The sequence below is a fragment of the Nicotiana tomentosiformis genome, chromosome 2 (assembly GCF_000390325.3).
Source record: "Nicotiana tomentosiformis chromosome 2, ASM39032v3, whole genome shotgun sequence".
Classification (NCBI taxonomy): Eukaryota; Viridiplantae; Streptophyta; class Magnoliopsida; order Solanales; family Solanaceae; genus Nicotiana; species Nicotiana tomentosiformis.
Genome location: NC_090813.1, coordinates 51,143,134 through 51,163,657, shown reverse-complemented (window position 1 = coordinate 51,163,657; position 20,524 = coordinate 51,143,134). Strand labels below are relative to the sequence as shown.

At 35.6% G+C, this 20,524-nt stretch overlaps 3 protein-coding genes across 15 annotated transcripts; all 3 read left to right on the top strand.

Moving 5' to 3' along the window:
• The first annotated feature begins 2,787 nt into the window (after window positions 1–2,787).
• Window positions 2,788–6,604, top strand: LOC104093253 (protein GET1). The gene is made up of 7 exons (XM_009598979.4): window positions 2,788–3,188; window positions 3,535–3,614; window positions 4,179–4,249; window positions 4,965–5,035; window positions 5,109–5,190; window positions 5,429–5,478; window positions 6,202–6,604. The coding sequence occupies exons 1-7, from the start codon at window positions 3,081–3,083 to the stop codon at window positions 6,271–6,273; spliced, it is 534 nt and encodes a 177-aa protein (XP_009597274.1). The 5' UTR covers window positions 2,788–3,080; the 3' UTR covers window positions 6,274–6,604.
• A 150-nt stretch (window positions 6,605–6,754) lies between these two features.
• LOC117272965 (protein RKD5) lies at window positions 6,755–17,997 on the top strand. 10 transcript variants are annotated; one of them, XM_070195306.1, is made up of 8 exons: window positions 6,755–7,031; window positions 7,527–7,725; window positions 9,513–9,576; window positions 9,660–10,113; window positions 11,653–11,908; window positions 13,376–13,608; window positions 17,110–17,318; window positions 17,589–17,997. In XM_070195306.1, the coding sequence occupies exons 4-8, from the start codon at window positions 10,029–10,031 to the stop codon at window positions 17,799–17,801; spliced, it is 996 nt and encodes a 331-aa protein (XP_070051407.1). In that variant the 5' UTR covers window positions 6,755–7,031; window positions 7,527–7,725; window positions 9,513–9,576; window positions 9,660–10,028; the 3' UTR covers window positions 17,802–17,997. The 10 variants fall into 10 exon arrangements, with proteins under 10 accessions (XP_070051407.1, XP_070051405.1, XP_070051406.1 ...); XM_070195304.1 differs by having other exon boundaries at window positions 9,009–9,576; XM_070195305.1 differs by having other exon boundaries at window positions 9,009–9,820; window positions 9,934–10,113.
• On the top strand, window positions 17,708–20,365 carry LOC104093250 (dehydrodolichyl diphosphate synthase CPT3-like). 4 transcript variants are annotated; one of them, XM_018769810.3, is made up of 2 exons: window positions 17,708–17,842; window positions 18,930–20,364. In XM_018769810.3, exon 2 carries the CDS (start codon window positions 18,986–18,988, stop codon window positions 19,847–19,849), a length of 864 nt encoding a protein of 287 aa, XP_018625326.1. In that variant the 5' UTR covers window positions 17,708–17,842; window positions 18,930–18,985; the 3' UTR covers window positions 19,850–20,364. The 4 variants fall into 4 exon arrangements, with proteins under 4 accessions (XP_018625326.1, XP_070051415.1, XP_070051414.1 ...); XM_070195314.1 differs by lacking the exon at window positions 17,708–17,842 and adding an exon at window positions 18,212–18,694 and having other exon boundaries at window positions 18,937–20,365; XM_070195313.1 differs by lacking the exon at window positions 17,708–17,842 and adding an exon at window positions 18,212–18,680.
• The last annotated feature ends 159 nt before the right edge of the window (window positions 20,366–20,524 follow it).

The window sequence follows — 20,524 nt, the reverse complement described above, 5'->3', positions numbered from 1 at the left end:
GATCCACAGCAGGCGATATTTATCTGTGATAGCGGTACAATTTCTTCAGCTGACTTGGTGAACCCCCTTCATTTCGGAGGTCATGTATCTTTTGTTTCTCACGCACTGTGTTTTGAGGTATAGCCGTGGTCTTATTGCCGGCATTTCCCTATTACTCTTCTATTGTACTTATAGGCTCCGTAGACAGGTTGTGGGTTATGGTTGAAATTGAGAATTGAACTGGAAATGTTGATATTTGGAAATCATATTTTTATTTTCATTAATTCTATAAACTCGTAATATTTTGGAAATTATGAATGAAACTGCTAATGGAAATGAAAAGGAAGTTGTTAATAAAATCTTCTCGGTATTTGATTAATGGAGTATATCTCCTATTTATTCATAGATGAGTTTGGGTAGAAGGTAATCAAAGAGGCTTGCTCGGCCGGGTTCTCTCGGTTGAGCGCCGGTCGCGCTCTCCAAGTTTGGGGTGTGACACCAAGAGTCTGTGTTGAATGAGGAAGCAAGAAGAAAATCGTAAGGTTTGTCCTCACATGCAGATGTTTTGGTTACATAAGACTGGGAGAGAGATAGAACAAGAAGTATGAGGAATAAAGGTAAAGGTAAAGGTAAAAGTAAAAGTAAGTCAAAATCCAAATACCAAAATTATTCGTGCAACATGGCAAAAAAGGATATATACTGGAAAGTTTTTCTATAGGTTGAAGCAGAACATTAGAGAAGGAAAGAAAACTGAAAATAACGAGAACAATATTGTTGATACTGTTCGAGATGACCTTCTCTTTGCTTATGATGAAAACATCATCAATTTGGTATCACATGAGACAAGTTGGTAACTAGATTATGGAGCTACCTTACATGCTACACCAAGAAAAGACTTTTTCTCATCTTATACTCTTGTTAACTCTGGAGTATTAAAGATGGGCAATGCTAGTGAGGTTAAGGTATTTGGTGTTGACACAGTTTGTTTGAAGACCAATACTTATACAATGTTAGTTCTTCAGAATGTTAAGAATGCTATAGACTTTCCTTTTCATATGATTTTCGCAAAAATATTACATGGTAAAGGTTATCATAATGCCCTCTTTAATGGCCAATGGAAGCTCACCACGTGCTCATTAGTAGTGGCTCGAGGAGTTAAGTCTTCTCATTTATATGTGACACATGACTGTATTTTGAATGACTCCATAAATTTAGTGAAAAGTGATTGCCTGAGTCATATGAGCTCAGAAAATTACGTGTCTGGATAAGAAAAAATTATTTTCTAGAGTGAAACAAGCACCAACTCCTTATAAGTAATTTCTTTTTTTTTTTGACTTGTCATGTGAGACTTTGTTCACGCACACAGAGAAGAGACTGTGTATAGTCTTTGAAGTTATGGGTAAAGATAGTAAACCAGCTCATAGAGGGGCAAAGGCACTAAGTAGAGCCACATGCCTTTACTCCGTCATCTACATACTCGTCTTGTCAAAGTATTGGCTTTAATACTATGAGCTCCTTATAAGTAACTTCTTTTTCTTTTATGCTTTCTATGTGAGACATTGTTCACACACTCAACACATATGAAGCCATTTTTATTTAGCGGGATATAAAATCAAATTGGTTCTTTGGCTCAATTCTGATTTCCCCATTTTTTTTCACAAATTTCATCATAATATCACAATAAGTTGCACCACTTTAAATATTTCGCTATAATCTTTATAAGTTGGAATAAAAGCACTTGCTCCACTCATTATCGCTGCCTTGCCAACTTCAGAAATGAAAACATATCTTACTACTTGTTTGTTCTGTCATTCCACATAATAACTTATGTAACTAACAAAATAGATACATATTTTGTAATAATTAATCATTTGTTCGATTTAAAAAAAATAATTCTATACAAATAAACATATATATATATATATATATATATATATATATATATATATATATATATATATATAGTGCGCAGAATCGTTTTATGTAATTTGTTTGTTTGATACCAAGTCAAATTAAAATTTGTCAATTTTTCCAATATTTACCATAAAACAAATCAATCCAAGCACATCATTTGTTTTAAATAGGTTTATAGCCTGTTTGGCCAAGCTGAAGAATTCAGCTTATTTTGAGAAGTATTTTTTTTGAAAGTGCTTTTGAAAAAAGTACTTTTGGAGATAAGCAATTTGTGTTTGGCTAATCATTCTGAAAAGCACTTTTGATCAATAATTTTTGTTTGGCCAAACTTTTCAGAAAGTGCTTTTAAGTATCAAATTATGAATAAGGACATGAATAGATTTACTTAATAGCTAATATTATAAGTAAATAAATAATCTTAAAAATTTGTTATTACATGCAATAATTAATTTTTTTTATTTTATTTAAGTAAAATATGAAAATAAAATTTAAAAGTACTTAATTCTTTTAATATAAGTTAAATATATTAAAAATTATTCAACAAATATAAAAGCATTCACCCCTAAAGTCACTATATATTAGAAAGCTATCCTAAAAATAATAAAAAATATTTATACATTAATATCCTAAGTATTAGGTTTAACGATTATTTTGGTATATACTATATTTTATTAAGGGTATATTTGGTAAGAAGAAAAAGTTAAAACTGTTTTTGCTTCTGCTTTTAGGAAGAAGTTACTTTTTTTCTGCTTCTCAGAAACTATTTCTACTTCTTTCCAATTTTTTTTTCTCTCCAAAATAGCTTGGCCAAACAACTCAAGTTAGAAAAAAAAATATTTTTGAGAAAAAAAAAAGGAAGCACTTTTGGGCTATTGATAAGCTTGGCCAAGCGTGCTATTAATTTGGTCCAGCTTTTCCTTTTTTTTTTTTATTTATTTATTTTTTTTTCTTTAACACCTCTAACAGCTAGAAAAAAAAAGAAGAAGAAAAGCAAGGGCCGAAAAGAAAAAAAATAAAAAAGAAAAAAGAAAAACCAGGAGAATAGAGAGAAGAGAAAGATAAAAAAGCTGGAAATCCAAGCTCATATTGGTTCCAAAGGCGACGAGGACAACTGATACGGATCGGGAAATCCAAAATAGGTAAAGCAGAAAAGAGCAATTCGAACCATAAAAACAGCAGCGACGAAAATGGAAGAATCAACGGCTAAAGTAGGGAGATCAATAGCCGCGCCGATGATATTCCTTATTGTCGTAGCTTTGCAATTCCTTTCCCGCTATTTCGAAATCAATAAAAAGGTTATTCTTATGTTTTTCATGTTCTTTATATCACAATTTTCCTTTTAAATTTTCTATTTAACAATTTTCGGTTTAAGTTAATTTCACAATGACTCGATAATGAATATCAGTTTTTTTTTTAAAATCTTAATTTTGATTTGGTGAAATAGCAGCTTTTAAGTTTTTGCTTTTGAGAGATATGAAACATCTGTCGATATGTTAATGATTGATTTGTTCAATGTGGAGGCTTGAGTCAATTCGATTTTGTTTGTTCTATAAGTATCATAGATATCTTAATATTTGTTAAATAATGGCTTGATCTACAATTGATGTTGTTCTATGGTATAAACTGTTAAACTTTTTTCAGAAAGGTTCCACAAGCTCCGAGGATATGCAGCTGCGTGCAGAAATTAAGCAGCTGCTAAAGGAGGCAAGTGCCTTGTCACAGTAAGTGATATCTTGTTTAGTAATCAGACTTCACATCTAGTTTTTTCTTTTTCTTGTTAATAACAGTAGTGTCAGGCCAGCTAAATCAAGGGTACCTGCTACTCCCACCTGTATAGGTACCTAAATCAAGGGTTAAACAGATGAGAATAAATCACCTAGAGATTTTTGTCTTTGCTGGTATTGCTAGAATTTGAACCATGATTTCCCATGGTCGAATCCAACATCACTAAACGCTGAGCCGCACCCTTGGGGCATATGTAGTCTTAGTCATATAAATTACTACTAGTATCTTTTCTTTGTACGTCAGAGCTTATCCTAAGCCAGATTTCATTTTGATTTTTCTTTGCCGTGAATTTTCAAAGATTTTCTTTTATGTTGAGTTACCGTAGTTATACTTGATTGATAAGTGGGTTGATAGTTAGTAATATATAATGAAACTAGAAAGTGGAGTTTTCAGAGGGCACATGATAGTTTTCTCTTTTCATATGGTAAATAAAACTGATCATGTCATTAGGGAGGTTCTATGGTATTGAAAATTGATTAGTGCCTTCGGATATATTTCAGGCCGTCAACATTTGCACAAGCTGCAAAACTGAGGAGGTTAGCTACAGCCAAGGAGAAGGAACTTGCCAAAAGTATCGCTTATATTCTATCTTCTTTAGAATAGAAACTAGTACTTTACTCATAATCCATACCTAGAATGACAAATACTACATGGCTGTGCTGCCCTGGCTTGATATAGTAGCTTTTAGAAGGAATATTGGACTTGACTTCTGTATATTCGGATATGATACGTTCAGCTGTTTTCTTGCTATAGGGAATAGAACATTGCTGATAGAACTTACTGGTTACTGCCAGGGACAAGTTATTCACCCACTTAATGAAGTGATTCGTCTTCCATGAATTTTATGCCCAAATTTAGCAGATTGTGCCCAGATTTATGCTGCCTCTTGTAGACAAAAGAACAGTCATCATATCCCACCAAATTACATTTGTGACGGAAAAGATTACTTTAAAAGAATTGACGATCCTCATTATCAATAGCATTACAAAGCAAAGAACGAGCATTCTGCAATGAGTTCCAAATAAATGTAAATCTTGTCCATTGTACTCAGCCTACCATGGATATGAAACCACGAGATAAAGGAATACTTGGAAGCACTTCAGACTATGCCAGTACTATTAGCTGATCTTTTCAATTTTTCTATAGTAATTTGACTAGTTAAAAGACTAGATTGAGTTGAATGCAAGAGCGTTTCAAATGTAGAGGACAAGGTGCAGCATACTAACTCTTTCAGCTCAACATGAAATTTATCAATAAATTTACACATTTATCATTCTCTGTTGCAGATCAAGCAATTCGCAGCAAAGAGACGAAATTGTCATATGATACATACACAAAAGGCCTAACTATTTTGCAGGTATGCATGGGGTTAAGTGGTTTGCAAGCTTCATTTAAGTGGTAATATGCTTATTCACCTGCTAATCACACAGGTCTTGACGTACTTGTTGCTGGTTATCTGGTTTTGGCGTATTCCTGTGGCTTCAATATCTAAGCAGCTTGTACAGCCTTTTGGTAATGATGTTAATTCGTAGATTTTTGAGCTGTAGTCATATCTGCATGACATTTCATGAATGTGATGCATGCTTATAATGTACACATTTGCCAATTTGCTTTGCTGTGTCTTTCATTGCGGTTTATGGACTAATGTACATTTGATTGCTTTCGCCGGCTTTTAGGGATATCCTTGTTTCTATTTCCATCGAGCAATCTACCAGTGACATACTGATCTGCTGTTCTTCCACTTTTGCAGGCAAGATGTTGTCTTGGCGAGCTGGAGGTCCTACTAATGAAAATGTTATGGTAATGATTAGTCGCGAATATTTCTTTAATGTCGATTTGTTTCTTTTTGGGGAAATAATGACTGAACGAAGCAGCCCTGTGAGAGTAGGTCTTACGGTTTGAGCCTCTGCTTAAATCCCACACCTTACCTATTTATTAAAACAACAACAACAACAAACCCAGTGTATTCCCATAAATGGGGTTTGGGGAGGGTAGTGTGTACACAGACCTTACCTACCTTATAGAGATAGAGAGGCTGTTTCCGATAGACCCTCGGCTCAAGGAAACCTTACCTATTTATTAACTTAATAGAAAAAAGAGTAAAAGAAAAGGGTTTAAAAGATTTATTCACTAGGTATCGTTATATTTTCCTGGGGCTTTCAGAGAAGCACCTAAGAATTTAGGAAACTCTTTCCCTGCAGTTTTCGTCATTCCTCACTTCCTACGGAAAGCTAACATTTGTCAACATTCTTCAAGTATATTATTGTGATCATACAGTGTCCAGTCCATCCAACCCATACATAACATATGATTAATAGGATCTACAGTCCTTTTCTTTTCCTATTTTATCGTGAGTTTTGAAGAGAATTACCTTGTTGGATCTTATTGTACCTTTGGTTCTTTATATTGGGCCAAGTCTGATGTGCGTAAAAGGCAGCACTTGTAACATATCACCAAAAAAACCAAAGCTGCTTGTGTTTTGGCTGAATGACATTTTGAACTGTTTGTTTATTGCAATTGCAGGTGGGTATTATTCCATGGTTGATATTGTCTACGAGAGTCAGCAAATCTATCTGCCGAAGAATATTCAACTAGGAGGAGAAAGTATAAGTGACATTAGTGTGCACTGACCCTTTTTTTTCCTTTCTTTTTGATATCTATTTCGTTGTATTGTCAATTCATTGGGATTTGCACATTGAATGTGCTACACCTCTGTAAGGAGTACACTTTTTCTTTTTCTGGAAGTAGGAACAGATGCGATGAGTTAGAACTCATGTTAGAAAGGAGTACTTCTATACGGCTTCTTTTGGTTTTGAAAAGCAAATGCAGTTTTTGGTTGTTGGATTCTTTAGGGATAAGTTAGTAATATTTAAAGTTTGTGAAGTGGATCCACTTTTGAAGTTGAAATATAATTATATTGTGTGCATTTGGTATACAAAAGAGGATTTTTGTAGTCACAACGCTAGACATAATTTGCACGATCACGTCAGCCTTGCTGTTGATGCTGCTTAGGGTTGAGCTACATTGGCTTGGTTCAGCTACAACAGTCTCAAATTGGTTGTAAACTTCGTCCTTTCCTGCAAAAAGAAGTCTAATCCACAGTCAGGATTTAGTGTGTATATGATATTTGCTTCATTGTGTGGTTAATGCGATGTACATATTGCCACTGACTGCTTTTGTTTGTGGCAATGCTTGTAAGAAAGATGCATAACCCACTTTTTGTTTCTAAGTGATTTGAATATTTGAATTTTTTTACCTTATCAATAGTTTTCTCCAGCTCTCTTCCCTGAGCAGGTCACAGCAATCCATGTCCTTCAGTTGAGTAGCAATGTAGCTGTTTGCCCCTCTGGAGTGTGAGTTCACCTGCCTAATGTCTACTTAGTCACCACTATTCTAGTGCTGCAGGGTCTGCTGACACATCCATGTTAACATATCACTATTCAGAATTCATTTTCTTTTTAGGATGCACTCTTTAGTCTTCCTTTCACTTTTAGAATGTTATTGCCCATGTTAACTACCTTCTTTTTTCTTCCATTAACTCTAAAATTTCACTAATAAACACCAAGTTGGTATCAAGAAGTATGTGCAAGTTGTGTATATGACTCAACCTGAGTCATATACAGGCATTTGTCAAGTTTGTTCAGCTACCTATATATACTAACATTCGCCGTCAAGCTTCTGAAACCATGTTGACTACTCAAAGAATGTGTTTCAGTAACTTGATTCTGAATCTCTCTATTTATAGAAGTAATTGATACAATTAAGTTGAATAGAACTGGAGTTACAAATTCTAGGTTAATTCCTCAAGTATCTCCTTATCCCAATTGGTTCGTTGCTTTCTCTTTCAGGTTTTTGACTTATCTCTCAGCCATATGTAAGGATGATGTTCAGGGAAAGAAGCTAATACATGCAGCCATCAATGCATTGTTTTGCGTTCCGGTTTCTGGAAGTTCTGAAAATGATAATTCTGTGGAGAACCAAAGTGAAACTAGAGATGCAAAACCTGCTTTACTTTGGAGTGTCTTGTTTACTCAAGCGCTTACTAAGGTATCTGCAATACCCCCCCTTTTTTTTTGATTTGCTCTAGACAGCTACCAGCTACCATTTTGTTTCAATATGAATTTTCTTCAGTTCTTGTTTCATTTCGCTAAAGGAAATGTGCTATTCGTTTTGATAATGCTTTTTGTTTGTCAAAATACTGAAACGGCTATCAAGCACATTTCGCTTTTTAGGCCTTTGCTGTCAGTCACTTTTGATTCTTTCAGGGTTATGGATTATCTTGTTTATTTTGGCCTGGAATCTTCTGCAAATTTAGATAGAGGTTATCAACTTATCATATAGAATATCTAACATGTTCATTAGTGTATTCATAAAAAAAACATGTTCATTAGTGTCACTGAGCATAGTACATTAGTTGGTTGGCAGATAGGAATTAATTACTCGTGTTTATCACCCGTGTTTTGTTTAGAGTTGAAAGTCAGACTAGAGCAGTTGGATTGCTTATCGCCCAATTCAGTCATTATTTTGTCCCGGAGGGAGGGTGTGGTATCAATATTCATGGATTAGATTCCATGGGATTAAGTGTGAGTATTCCTTTTCAAGAAGTGTGAGAATTACCCTTTAGATCTCCACTTATAAATAGGCTAAGGAGAGCTTTTGCTTCATTTCTCTTCCTCGTTGCCCTTCATCTCCCTCCAACACAGAGCCTTTCCAGTTACATCTTGCTACCTCTGGCGACTCCTCTTCCCTGCAGATTGCTTTACCTGCTGTCCGTCGATCCACCCCCCAATAGAGAAAGGCCATGTAGCTGAGATTATGATTTTCTGCCTCCGATCTCCTCTTGTTCCCTCCCTTCAGCTGATTACTCCGTCTCTTTCCTTTCATTTGTCTTCCTTGTATTTCTTTCTCCTGCCCTTGCAATTTAATGTTCTTCACCCCTTTGTTTTTTTTCCTATGATTTTTTCCCTTTGTTATTCTTCTCTTCTCCTTATCCCCGAAAACATTCTACTTTTATGTCCTGAAATATTTACGGTTTGCTAATTATTCAACAATCTTCTTCTCTCTCTCTCTATTTTCTTCCCAACAATTATTACATTCTTTTACCCAGGTTGCGATTCTTCTTCTGTACATTATAGTTCATGGTTGAAAATTATGGATAATTAGTGTTAGATTGATGGACATTGGATGGAGATGAATTTGTGATGGAAAAATCAAATATAGTAGTCTAGTTAATTAATCTAGTTTCGTACTTTCGTATATATTATATAAAACCCTTGTTTTGCATGAGGACCATTCTTGGACTGATATTTCAATTTTCGTGTAAAATGCAGATTGGGTGGGTTACTGTTGAGGTACCACATGGGAAGCACAGAATATCGGGTTGTGATACATCTTAGGATTCCCAAATAATTAATCATTTATCCATGAGCTAATAATCTCAGTTTATGTGACATGCTGCCAAATGATTCCCGAGTTTGTGATCCATGCCTGGCGTCTTGGCCTTACTTTTCCAAATTCCGTCCATCAGTTTTAGGATGTACTAGATAACATCATTTGTACCCCCACGCCAGATGGGAGTCCATACTACCATGATCTTCTGGTTGCTACAGAGAACGTAACATCCATTCTGCTTTTCTTAAATGGACCTCTTTTACATTGGTCCCTATCTTCTTTTTTCCCTGATAGCTGCCACCTCTTTTCTTCTTTCATCTTGTCCTTTACCTTCTTTGTCATGGCCTGTTTGCATTCATATCACAAGGGCTTATAGTGATGTAGGAGAAGGCTAGATCCTCAGACATTGACCCATTTGGTGTTCTTGTGCTATTTTTGTGTAGATATTTCAAGAGCTGTACTTTGAGCCTGAGGGTCTTCGAAAACAGCCTCTCTCTACCTCTACAGGTTAGGGCCAAGCTCTGCATACACACTGTCTTGGTATTATATTGGATATGTTGTATTATTTCAAGAGCTGTACTTTGGTGAAGAATTCTTTCCCAAGACAGACAGCCTCATTGGAGGAGGGTGCTGTCGAAGAGCTGGAGGACTAGAGACCAAATTGATGCTGCTGGATATGTTGTCATTTAAGGTGACAGTTGGCAGAATAATACAGTTTGGCATGGACAATGACGGCGAGAATATATTTGAGGTGGTTTCTGTCCCTATATTCCAATGTTGAAGTGTTTACTTGAAATACTTCGTTGTTGTAAGAGTAATAGCTATAGCTAGCCTTTCTTGTTTCTTCGGCCTACAAATGAACAGGAATGAGCGTAGAGGGTTGGCACGAGACTTGGGAGTGTTAAGGAGTTTGTCTACTTTTGCAATTATTTTTTGCGGTGGTTGATTCGAGACTTTCCATGAAAAAGATCGAGTTAGGAGTGGAAGAATCCCAAACGTCCCTGACGTCGCACTTGCAATCGGTAATAGGAGTACATTTTAAAGGTACTATCCGTTACTAGTAGTCAGTAGCAGTGGAAAAATCTAGTGAAAGGCCTGTGAAGCCTATGAGACTCTTTCACCAGTCGCCACGTGGCCGACATGCAACCAAAAGCCTATGTTATTTTCACCAGGCACGTTTGGTCCTTTCGATACTCTTATTACAGCAACTGTTTGCTTCTAAGAAATAAATACAGTACTTCTTCCGCTGGCGGCGTTTCAGATGTTTTGTCAATTTACTTTTGTGTACTTCGATGGAACGCGTGATGTGTTTTGCATGAGCATTGGTGCTGTCTCCCTTAAACTTTTCAATGCTTTGGAATAAAACCAAGATTGGGAGCCCTACTCTTTCATCATGCTTCCCTTTTTCATTGTTGGAAAATATAATGAAAGTCACTATAAACATTGATTTCTTTTTCTAATAGCTCAAGCATAAAAATGTATGTGTAGTAAATTTCGTTCGACTCTCTTGATCTTTTGAATTTAGTAGTAATAAGTAATACGTATCTCCTTCACCTTTTAAATGATAAAGTGAACCTCTAGGATCTAAAAGTAACTGCTAAAAATGAATTGATTATTGCATGTATTTTCAAAACATAGAAAACCAGATTCTTTGGAACGGTATCAAGCCCTTTATTTTCCTTTCCCACCCAAATTATGGTGTTTGCTTCAAAAATCTTACGAAAGTGCTTCATCCAATTTTATTTGAACTTTTTGCCAAAAAACTGGGTTTGTTCCTTGAGAGCAGATGGTTTATCGGAAACAATCTCTCTATCTCAAATAGGGGTAAGGTTTACGTACACATTAATTTTTTTTTCAGATCCCATCTATGGGATCAAACTGGGTTTGTTGTTGTTGTTGTTTTTGCAAAAAAAATTATATTTTTCAACCATTCACCAGAATTCCAGAAAGGAAAGTTTTTTAATTGAAAAAACAGAAAAACTCACTTTTTGGCATTTAAAAGTTTCTGAAACAGAAGTTACAACTTTTTTAACTAAGCTGTATTACGGAGATCAAGTCCCAAAAGACCAAAAAAAAAAAAAAAAAAAAGAGAAAAAGAAGAAGATTTGGAGAGATGAATGCGTTTAGTCAACACTCAAAACAAAAAGGGAAAAAGTCAATAACTAATAGGGATAGAATGAAACAGAAGAAATAGGAAAAGAACAATAAATACACACCCTTCTGCTTCTCTCTCTCTCTCCTCCCCGGGAAATGACAACTGAGCCTCATGCAATGCGCCTCTCTTCTTTCAACCTTTTTGCTTCCCAATTACTCCTTTTCTTTCCTCTGTCAAAGCTCTCTCTTTTCACTTTCAGTTTCTGTTCTCTCTCATGGCTTCTTCACAGAACCGTACCCTCACTGCTCTTGTCATTTTCCAGAACTTCTTGTATCCTGGTATGTCTCTCTGTTTTCACATGTTTTTTTTACGTTATAAAGCCAAAATCTTGATATGGGTCGGTGTTAAAACCAAGTCTTGGATTCACGTTTTGTTTTCATTCAAATGCACAGATTTTTCTTAGCTAAAGTACTCTGTTCTTTTAACAGTGATGTTTAGGTCGGTTCATGTATACCGAACAGAAGGAGGAAAAGAAGAAATGGAAGAGAGGGAGTATTTGTTTCATGAAACCAGTAACTTTGAGGAAACTGGGTTTGCTCCAGTTATTACATTGCACAAATTTGATGTCTCTGCTCAGTTTGTAGGGATTGAAAATGGTGTATGGAAATGCATGTTTGTGTATGACTCTGGGCGCCATCAATCCACCAGTACTAATGCTAGTCCTGAGTGGCTTTCGTTTGCTGAGTACGTTTTCATTTTCTGAGTATAATTTTTCTTGTTTCATCATCTTTAGTACACTAGGAAACTGGTTTTTCTATGTCCCATTTTATGTGATGGTGCTTCACTAGATACAGAGTTTGATATATTAATTTGACTTATACGTTATATAAATGATAAAGCAGGAAATGTTATAAGTGGTTGGAAAGTTAGTTTTACAGAGAATGTGAGTCAGCACTTTTTGTTTGTTTGGTCCAAGCTTCATGTTGTAAATGACAAAAATCACTTGATGGAGTTCAATAATTCCCTGAGTTAAAGGGAACAACTTCATTTTGTTGTAAATAGCTTTTATATTATGCATCTCCCTGGTGCTATTCTTAATTAAAGATTTTATCTTTTTATGAAAAAGTTAGTTTGACATCGAAAACGTCACATCAAATTTTAAGCTTTGATTGGTTTTTGATGAATTTGAACTTTTGAATGTTATTAAGGTGTAGAAAAATGGGATGTCAAATAGTTTGGTATGACCCAAGCGGAAATGTGTCATATAAATTGGAGGGAGAAAATATTTTTCTAATTCTCTCGAATCTTTCAGAATTAATGATGATTTCATGACTGTAAATTTTGCAGCTTTGCATGACTGGAGGTCGTTGTTTATGTCATAGCAGGCTGTGCGTGTTGTGTTCAAATTAGTACTGATAAAGTAATTTGGCTTTTGATTATTTAATAAGTGATGCCAAAATGTTCTCTTTTTTTCTTAGTTCCCCTTAAAAAACTATCCTTTTCTTAGTTGAACCATTGAATATGCCTGATATCTTTAGTTCTCTGGTAATCCATGACTCGTTATTTTTGGTTAATATCTGTAGTTCATCCTTTACTTAGCCAGAGCAGCTACAAAAGCTACTGCTTGAAGTGGATTCTGAAAAATGACTTACTTTGGCTATGCTCTGAGCATTTCTAAGATGAATTTACTTGCCTGTAAAGGTTCTGATGCAATTACCATATTGCCGTTTTCTGGCTTCATGGTATGCTCTCAATGAAGGACCTGTGCAAGGCAAAGAAATTCTTTTTGCTGCATCTTATATATTGGTTCAGTAATAAGTCTTGAGATTTTTCGTGCAACTAGAAATACTTTTGATTAGCAAATGTGAGCATAGGTGAAATCCATTTAGGCTCATAATACTCTTGCCTTGAAGTTTCAGACTAGTCATAGTTGTTGATCCCTCCAACTGGAGCTGCAATTATAATTCACTGGGATGTTATTATTCTGTAGTTAATTTTTATATTCTGTGAGCTATTTTTACTGTTTGCGCTGTTTCCTATTTCATCTAAAAAATTGGAGATCAATTACTTATCGTTCCATTGATGCAATTGTCATTGTTTCAGCGTTAAAAATTGTGTGTCCTGTCACTACCTGTATTTATGTGACTTGGTGATGTCCGTCTTTAACTCATTCTCTATTTCTTACTTAATTCTTTTATTTTATGTATCCAGAAACCCTAAGATGGAGTTTATACCAACATTAGCCAATGATCTGCGTGCTATATCTGAGTTAGCACTAAATGTCGAATTCAGGGAATTGTCGGGAAGGTCAAGCACTGAGGAAAGTGGAGGTAACAATATTAAAAGCAATCAGCTAGACGTGAAACGCCGCGTGCCCTTTCTGGACCTTAACTCTCTCCCTTATTCAGACTCGGACATTGAAGAAAATGACCAAAATGCGTCAGGTTAAATTCCAGCTTTGTTTATATACAGGAAGGTCTTTCAATTTCTGTATCAAACAGTTGGATATTGAACATGAAGTATCATATTATTAGCATACAGAAGTAAGCTGTATCTTTTCTTCATTGTTCATGCTGGATGCTTAGACATTCACTAATAACTAGATGAGATCATATTGAAATTCATGCTGCTTTATTTACAGTTAATCTGAATGGTGGTTTAGTGGAACATATTCTACTATGCATATGATCTTTCAAGCTAGGAGTGTGTATGGCCTCAAAAGAAGCTATATAAATATGTATTGCTGATTACAATGGCGGATGCTGGGAATAGTTTGTCCTATTTTGTGATGGATTTATACAAACAAGGAATCCTTCTAGGCCTTTTATTTCTAACTCGTGGTGCTGCTTGGAAACATATCATTGGTACAAGTTCCGACATCTCACGAATTTAGCTAGACATTTAATTTGCAAAGTTTCTCGTAGTGAGTCATACATTTTCAATTCCTTTACCAGTAGTTCTCAAGCATTCACTAGGTCCCCGGAGAGAATGGTTTCATGCTCTGTATGATCCCAATCACTCAAGGCTGTCTATCTTACAAGAGCGGCATGGTTTTGGCCTCAGCTTAATGCAGTCTTCGTTATTAGTATGTTTACTAGCCAAGCTCTATAAAGGGCATTTAAATTAATGAGACATATCTCCAATGGGGTATATTCCCCCTAAAAAATCAAGTGATCTGTTATGAAAGTAACAAACTAAACAAATTTGAACAACATTCAGATGTCGCACGGGAAGATAGCACTTTCAAGCAAAGAACTCATTATTTGTGCTGATGTGTTTTACCATAGTAGATATAGTTCTCATTAAGTAGTGAATCAGAGCAACTTTAAAATGACGATTACTACAATGGTAACTCTGCGAAATGACCTGACCAGATATTTTCATGTGAATTTCTAGGTTTCCTACTTACGTATCACTCTTTATATTAGGTTACTTGTATATTGACCTTACATGTATATGTCCATCATCGCTCTGTTGTGTATACTTATATCTTTCGGTTTCCAAAAGGAGATATGTCTCTATAAATATTTTGGATCTTATGGGTTTAGGAATTTTTAATGACAATGGCTGTATGTCCTGTCCTAATCACGGGTAAAAGTCTGTATTTTAAATCAAAAGCATTAACTGTTAGAAGTTCCTTTGTTTTATTGCCAGCTTTTGGCGTTGGATATCACACTATCATTGTTAAGCAGAGTTTCTGCTGGTATCGGTCCACATATTAGTTGTACTGGCGATGTATAGCGTCCTTATGTTTAGTTGGAAATCCAAATATTCTAAATGGGCTAAGTGGCAAAAACAATATCGTAACATCTAGCGATATGATCATACATATTTCACGTTTGATGGGAAGGACTTGAGGCCAAGTGAAGAGTTCATATATCATGGTGGATGGGAGATTTACATGATTTTCCTTAGTACTGTGTCTTCTGTGTTTTCCGTCAGGCTGTACTGTATCATCTTAGCTGATTCTCTTCAAGATAGAATATAATTATAATATACTAAATAAAGCTATAGATTCAAAGAGCATTCTCTGCGTGGATTTCCTCAGAACTTGATGGGTGGTTCTCATTTGTCACATAGCTCTTCTATCAGAACATTTATTCCTTTCCCTTTTGAAGTCATAACTCCAGTGCTAATTGCAAACACCTATGAGTTTATGTTATTTTTGCTATGCTTTGTGCATTTTCTTTTCTTCTTGAGTTTGAATTTTATTTTCTGGATCATGGTTTTAATGCCTATTAGTATGATGCAAATTTCTCACTTTACTTGATCAAAAATGGCAATTAATTGATCCATAGACTTCAGTTGCATTCATGGATTTCATCATTTCTCTTTTCTGTGGTTTTGCAATATGTGAACTCACTACCATCAGTTTATCTGCTTATTATTTAGTAGTCTTTTACTGGTCTGCTCTTTTTCAAAGAAGAAGGTACCTTCTGTCATCTGTGACATTATTTCCAGGAAACCTGGCACCTTGTTTTTTCTTTTCCTAGCTTAACTTATTTTTCTAGGAGTGAAATGCGAGGACTTTATTCCAAAAATATCATCTTTAGTTCCATAATAAGACGAAGTTTATGAAGAGTAAAAACCTGTTCATATCTTTAAGGATGTCATAAAGTCTTGTCATTACAAATATGATTCCATATTTAGCTTATTTTGTTTAAAATATCGGATGTGTAAAGAGATGCTGATAAAGGAAATAAAACGGAGTGCATTCACTGTAAACTAGATGGACAAGTTTCCTTCTGTGGTAATGCAGGAGCAGTTCACTATCGGTTTGGTGAGTTATTTGGTCACCAATTCAGTCTAATGAACTTGGTTCGTGCTTAGTTTGTTCGTACTTGCTAAAGGATGTGAAATTATACTAGGTTGGTTGATGAGTCAAAATTGTGTTAAATATTTTATGCATTTTTTCCCGTTTTTGAATGATTTGCTTGGTGTTTTAATTGTGGAATTGGCCTAATTTGTGGATTATTGTGGTGTTAGGTACCAAGAAGGGCCAAAATGGAGCTAATGGAACTATAGTGCTAAAAGCAGGAAACTGAAGCTATTTTGAGCGATAAAAGAAGGTGGTGCGGAGAAGTGAAGGTCCAGCCGGCAGCTGGTTTTTCAGCACTACGCAGCAACACCAGCGCGCCGTGAGCTACCCAGTTGGCGCAGTGGACCTTCTCTTCTGTGCACCTTCTTCTTTTATTGCTCCTCTTCTCCAAATAGCTTCAAATTCCTTCTTTTATCCTCTAAATAGTTCCCTAGCTTCATATTCGTTCTTCTTGGTACCTAACGCAAAGCTGTATAAATGCTTAAAGGATACAGAATTACTAACACAAAGCTGAAATAAGAACAAGCATCTTGATATGTTGTTAGTGGAAGACTGCTCTATGATTTAGAACTGAGCTAAACACAACAGTGCAATAACAACTTGTTGATTCTATTTACCCTCTTTTAGTTTTAGGGCAGGGACTGGAGCAATATCGGCCTTAATTGCCGTTCTGTATGGACTTATTTTCCAGGCTACAGATCAGTCTTAGTATTTTTTACTGCAAGGTAAATTGGGGACGACACAACTTAATTGCCTTGTAGAAAAGAAATCACTCTTAGGTTTGTTTGTTTTTGAATGTTCTCTATGTTTTGTGTTCCTTTTCTTTTAGCAGGGTTAAAAGCTGCTCAGTATATGTTAATTATTTATACATTGAACGAATAGTTAATCTAGTTCATTTTCTTGGTGTCCTAATACTGTTGGATACTATGACCTAAGATATGTCAATTAGCAGCAGTTGCATTAAGCTAGTTTCTGTCTGTCTGATGTTGTAAAAATTAGTTCTCTAGGAACTTCCGATCTAATTACCAGATATACCAGTCTTTAAATACTTTAACATGTGTAAATGTAAACGTTTTTTTCTCTGATAAAAGCATAGACACTTGCTAAAAGGATTATGAATTTGTAGAGAACAAGAAACGGAGGGCGGCAACCAAAGACATAGCAAGACTCGCTTTGGAAGATCTTGCCAAGTACTTTGACCTTCCAATCGTGGAGGCTTCAAAAAGTTTGAAGGTTGGACTTACAGTACTCAAAAAGAAATGCAGAGAGTTCGGCATCCCTCGATGGCCACATAGGAAGATCAAGTCTCTAGACAGTCTCATACATGATCTCCAGGTATCCTCTTCAACTCATGTATATTTGCTCCTATTTCATTGAACACACATTTTTCTTTTTCTTTGTTTCAATGTTCTTTATTATATAGCTAGATGTAGGAAATTGGTAAATGTTACTTGGACGGCCTACCAACTAATGCTCTTCAACTCATGTATATTTGCTCCTATTTCATTGAACACCACATTTTTCTTGTTCTTTGTTTCAATGTTCTTTATTATATAGCTAGATGTAGGAAATTGGTAAATGTTACTTGGGCGTATGTTTTTGTAGGAAGAGATGCAACGACAACAGGAGGAAGACGAGTTAGCAGCTATCGCAGTAGAAGAGAGAAAAAGAAGGATAGAATATGAAAGAGAAAGCATAGAAAAGAAGCCTTTCATGGACATACAGAAGGAAACTAAAAAGTTTAGACAAGATATCTTCAAGAGAAGATATAAAGCTAGAGTTCTTGAGAACCAATGTCGAACATTACCACTGTTTTAGTGTATCGAACATTAGATAGTTAAAGGAGCATCCGAGAAAATGTAAGTATACATTAGCTAGCTAGCCTTTTCTCAGAGATAGCAATCCTTCCCATCATTTTCCACTTCCCTGGTGGTGCATTTTTGTTATTCTACAACTCGGCGTCCTATTCTGAGGTGTTTAAATAAACAGCTTGATCAAGTTATTCATAGGATAATCTGGGATTCGTTGTTTAACTGATGGTTTTGTTGCCGCAAGCTACGCTTAATTGACTAACTGTTGAAGCCTTGTTTTGTTGTCAATTCAGCATAGAATTTAACACTGTTGGCAGCAAGGAGGTTGATTGTTCTGATTTGGTTGTAATTCAATTTATTTTAATCATTATTTCATGGCAATTTAAATTTTCAACAACAAAATGTGTTCTGTCACCTATGTATTGCATGTGTTATAAGTTAGAAATAACTTGCACTGATTTTGTCTCTGGATTAAAGCAAAGATCAATCAGATGTAATCCGAACAAGCTTTGCTATCTTACTTTGATTGTTCCTTCTATTTCTTTGCAACTGGAGAAGATTGGAGACTCTCATCGTTACTCCAAAAATTTGTTTTTACCTTCAGCCTTGCCCTTTAATTAGGCTAGAAAATTTACTCTACTCTTGATCTTGTTTCGTTTTTTTTTCTTTAAGTCTTAAGGAACAGATACACAGGTTTTTGAGGTATGCAAATTAGGTAGATTTTAGGTAAAAGAAGGACAACATAGGAAGAATGTGAATTGTATGTAAATTCAGGCCTTATAATTCGCCCACAAGGACGACGCTGCTAACCAAATAGAGATCCCTACCTTTTACGTTTACTTTAGCCATAATCAAAATCATCAGCTTTTGGCCATCTTAGTGTCCAGTTGAGTATACAGAGTACAGACATTCCTCCAACAGCATGTTTTGAGTATTTCTGTCTTATAATACCTGTCTGTTTTATTCTTTTTTTCTTCAATGTTTGTCGTTCTTGTATTTTATATGTAATCTTTATTTGGAGTATAATTCCACATTACTGGCTCGAGGAAATATCGAGTTCTTGACCAAAAAGAAACCACCTTTGGATGGTGATCTCAATTTATTATGGTTCTTGATGTTTGTTTATAAAATGCAGACTGCAGGTTCTGACACGTAAACTACAACTGTTTGAATTTGGTGTGGGAATAGAAAATGTTGAAGACAAGTGATAGTTTAGCAAGGAGGTTGATTGGGAGTTCAATTGTTTACATGCGTAGATTTCTGTTCCGAATTTTATCTGTAGGTCCAATACCAAACCACATCGCCTTTATTATGGATGGGAATCGGAGGTATGCTAAGAAACGGAATATAGCGGAGGCTACTGGATACAGAGCTGGTTTTTTGGCTGTCATGTGCATGCTCAAGTATTGCTACGAATTGGGAGTCAAATACATGACTATATATGCATTCAGTATCGATAATTTCAGAAGAAGACCGGAGGAAGTTCAGTACTTGATGGACTTAATGCTGGAGAAAATTGAAGGATTAATCAAACAAGAAAGCATTGTCAATGGATATGGAGTGAGGGTACATTTCGTAGGGAACCTGAAGCTTCTTAACGAGCGAGTTAGAGTTGCAGCTGAGAAGGCGATGCAAGCCACTGCCAACAACACCAATAGCACTCTCTTAATCTGTGTGGCCTACACTTCTACTGATGAGATTTTGCACGCCGTTCAATCATCCTGCCTAGAGAAATGGAATGAAATCCAAGAACTTGACGCGAACCAAGCTCAAAATGGTGAAATAACTGAAGAAAAACTGGAGCTAAATCATATCATAAAGCTGGTAGATATAGAGAGGCATGCATACATGGGATTGGCACCTGATCCTGATGTTCTGATTCGAACTTCGGGTGAGACTCGTCTTAGCAATTTCCTTCTTTGGCAGACTACAAGCTGTTTACTGTATTCCCCAAAGGTATTGTTTCCTGAGATTGGTTTACGACACTTGGTATCGGCAGTCTTGAATTTCCAGCGACTGTATCCTCATTTGGAGAAGGAAAAGAAGCAGTTGTAAAAATCACTGCTATTTTACCTTTATTAGTCTTTTACATGCGCTTTGTCCCGTTTTTCCTCAGATCAGTAGTTGCTACCAGTCATTATTTCGATATTTTAACACCTCAAATGATAAGGTTGATGTTACGCAAAAACTGGTTTTAGAATAAATAATTGAATTTGTATTTTCCAAAATGCGTATAATGAAATGAAGAACAATAATGATAAATAAACCGAAATTGAGATTAAGATAAAAGAAATCTAATTGAGCCTCGGCCTCGGATGTGGCTATGCTGTAATGAATTACAAGCCTTAATGGATACAATGAGAAAGATAGCTTCGCAGGAATAGTGAGTAATCTAGAATGTTGGAGCTAAAGTCTTTATTTGGATTTGAAATCCACAGTATATCAAAATATATTCTCATTATAAGATCATCACAAACAGTCCAATAAATTTCTGGAATGAACAAATTGATTAAAATCTCGACACACTCATTTTAAGTCCATAATTTTTTTTCAACTACTATTAATGGCACTTAATTATAGTTTTCCGCTCATAAGATAGTAATTAGAAACACCGGTGTAGCCTTGATCTAATTTAGTTTCTTTCTTAAGAAACATTGCATACATTATTTAGGAATGCTAAATACATACGTTGCTGCTAGTAGGTTAAAAAAGGCCATCACGCAAAAGCTG

What these genes read in the sequence shown, in the direction of transcription:
- LOC104093253 (XM_009598979.4), top strand. Translation starts at nt 3,081, where the DNA reads ATGGAAGAATCAACGGCTAAAGTAGGGAGATCAATAGCCGCGCCGATG. An exon ending in ATTTCGAAATCAATAAAAAG is followed by an intron (nt 3,189 to 3,534) that starts GTTATTCTTATG and finishes AACTTTTTTCAG; the next exon opens with AAAGGTTCCACAAGCTCCGA. An exon ending in CTACTAATGAAAATGTTATG is followed by an intron (nt 5,479 to 6,201) that starts GTAATGATTAGT and finishes TTGCAATTGCAG; the next exon opens with GTGGGTATTATTCCATGGTT.
- LOC117272965 (XM_070195306.1), top strand. Translation starts at nt 10,029, where the DNA reads ATGAAAAAGATCGAGTTAGGAGTGGAAGAATCCCAAACGTCCCTGACG. An exon ending in AAATGACCAAAATGCGTCAG is followed by an intron (nt 13,609 to 17,109) that starts GTTAAATTCCAG and finishes ATGAATTTGTAG; the next exon opens with AGAACAAGAAACGGAGGGCG. An exon ending in GTCTCATACATGATCTCCAG is followed by an intron (nt 17,319 to 17,588) that starts GTATCCTCTTCA and finishes ATGTTTTTGTAG; the next exon opens with GAAGAGATGCAACGACAACA.
- LOC104093250 (XM_070195314.1), top strand. Translation starts at nt 18,986, where the DNA reads ATGTTGAAGACAAGTGATAGTTTAGCAAGGAGGTTGATTGGGAGTTCA.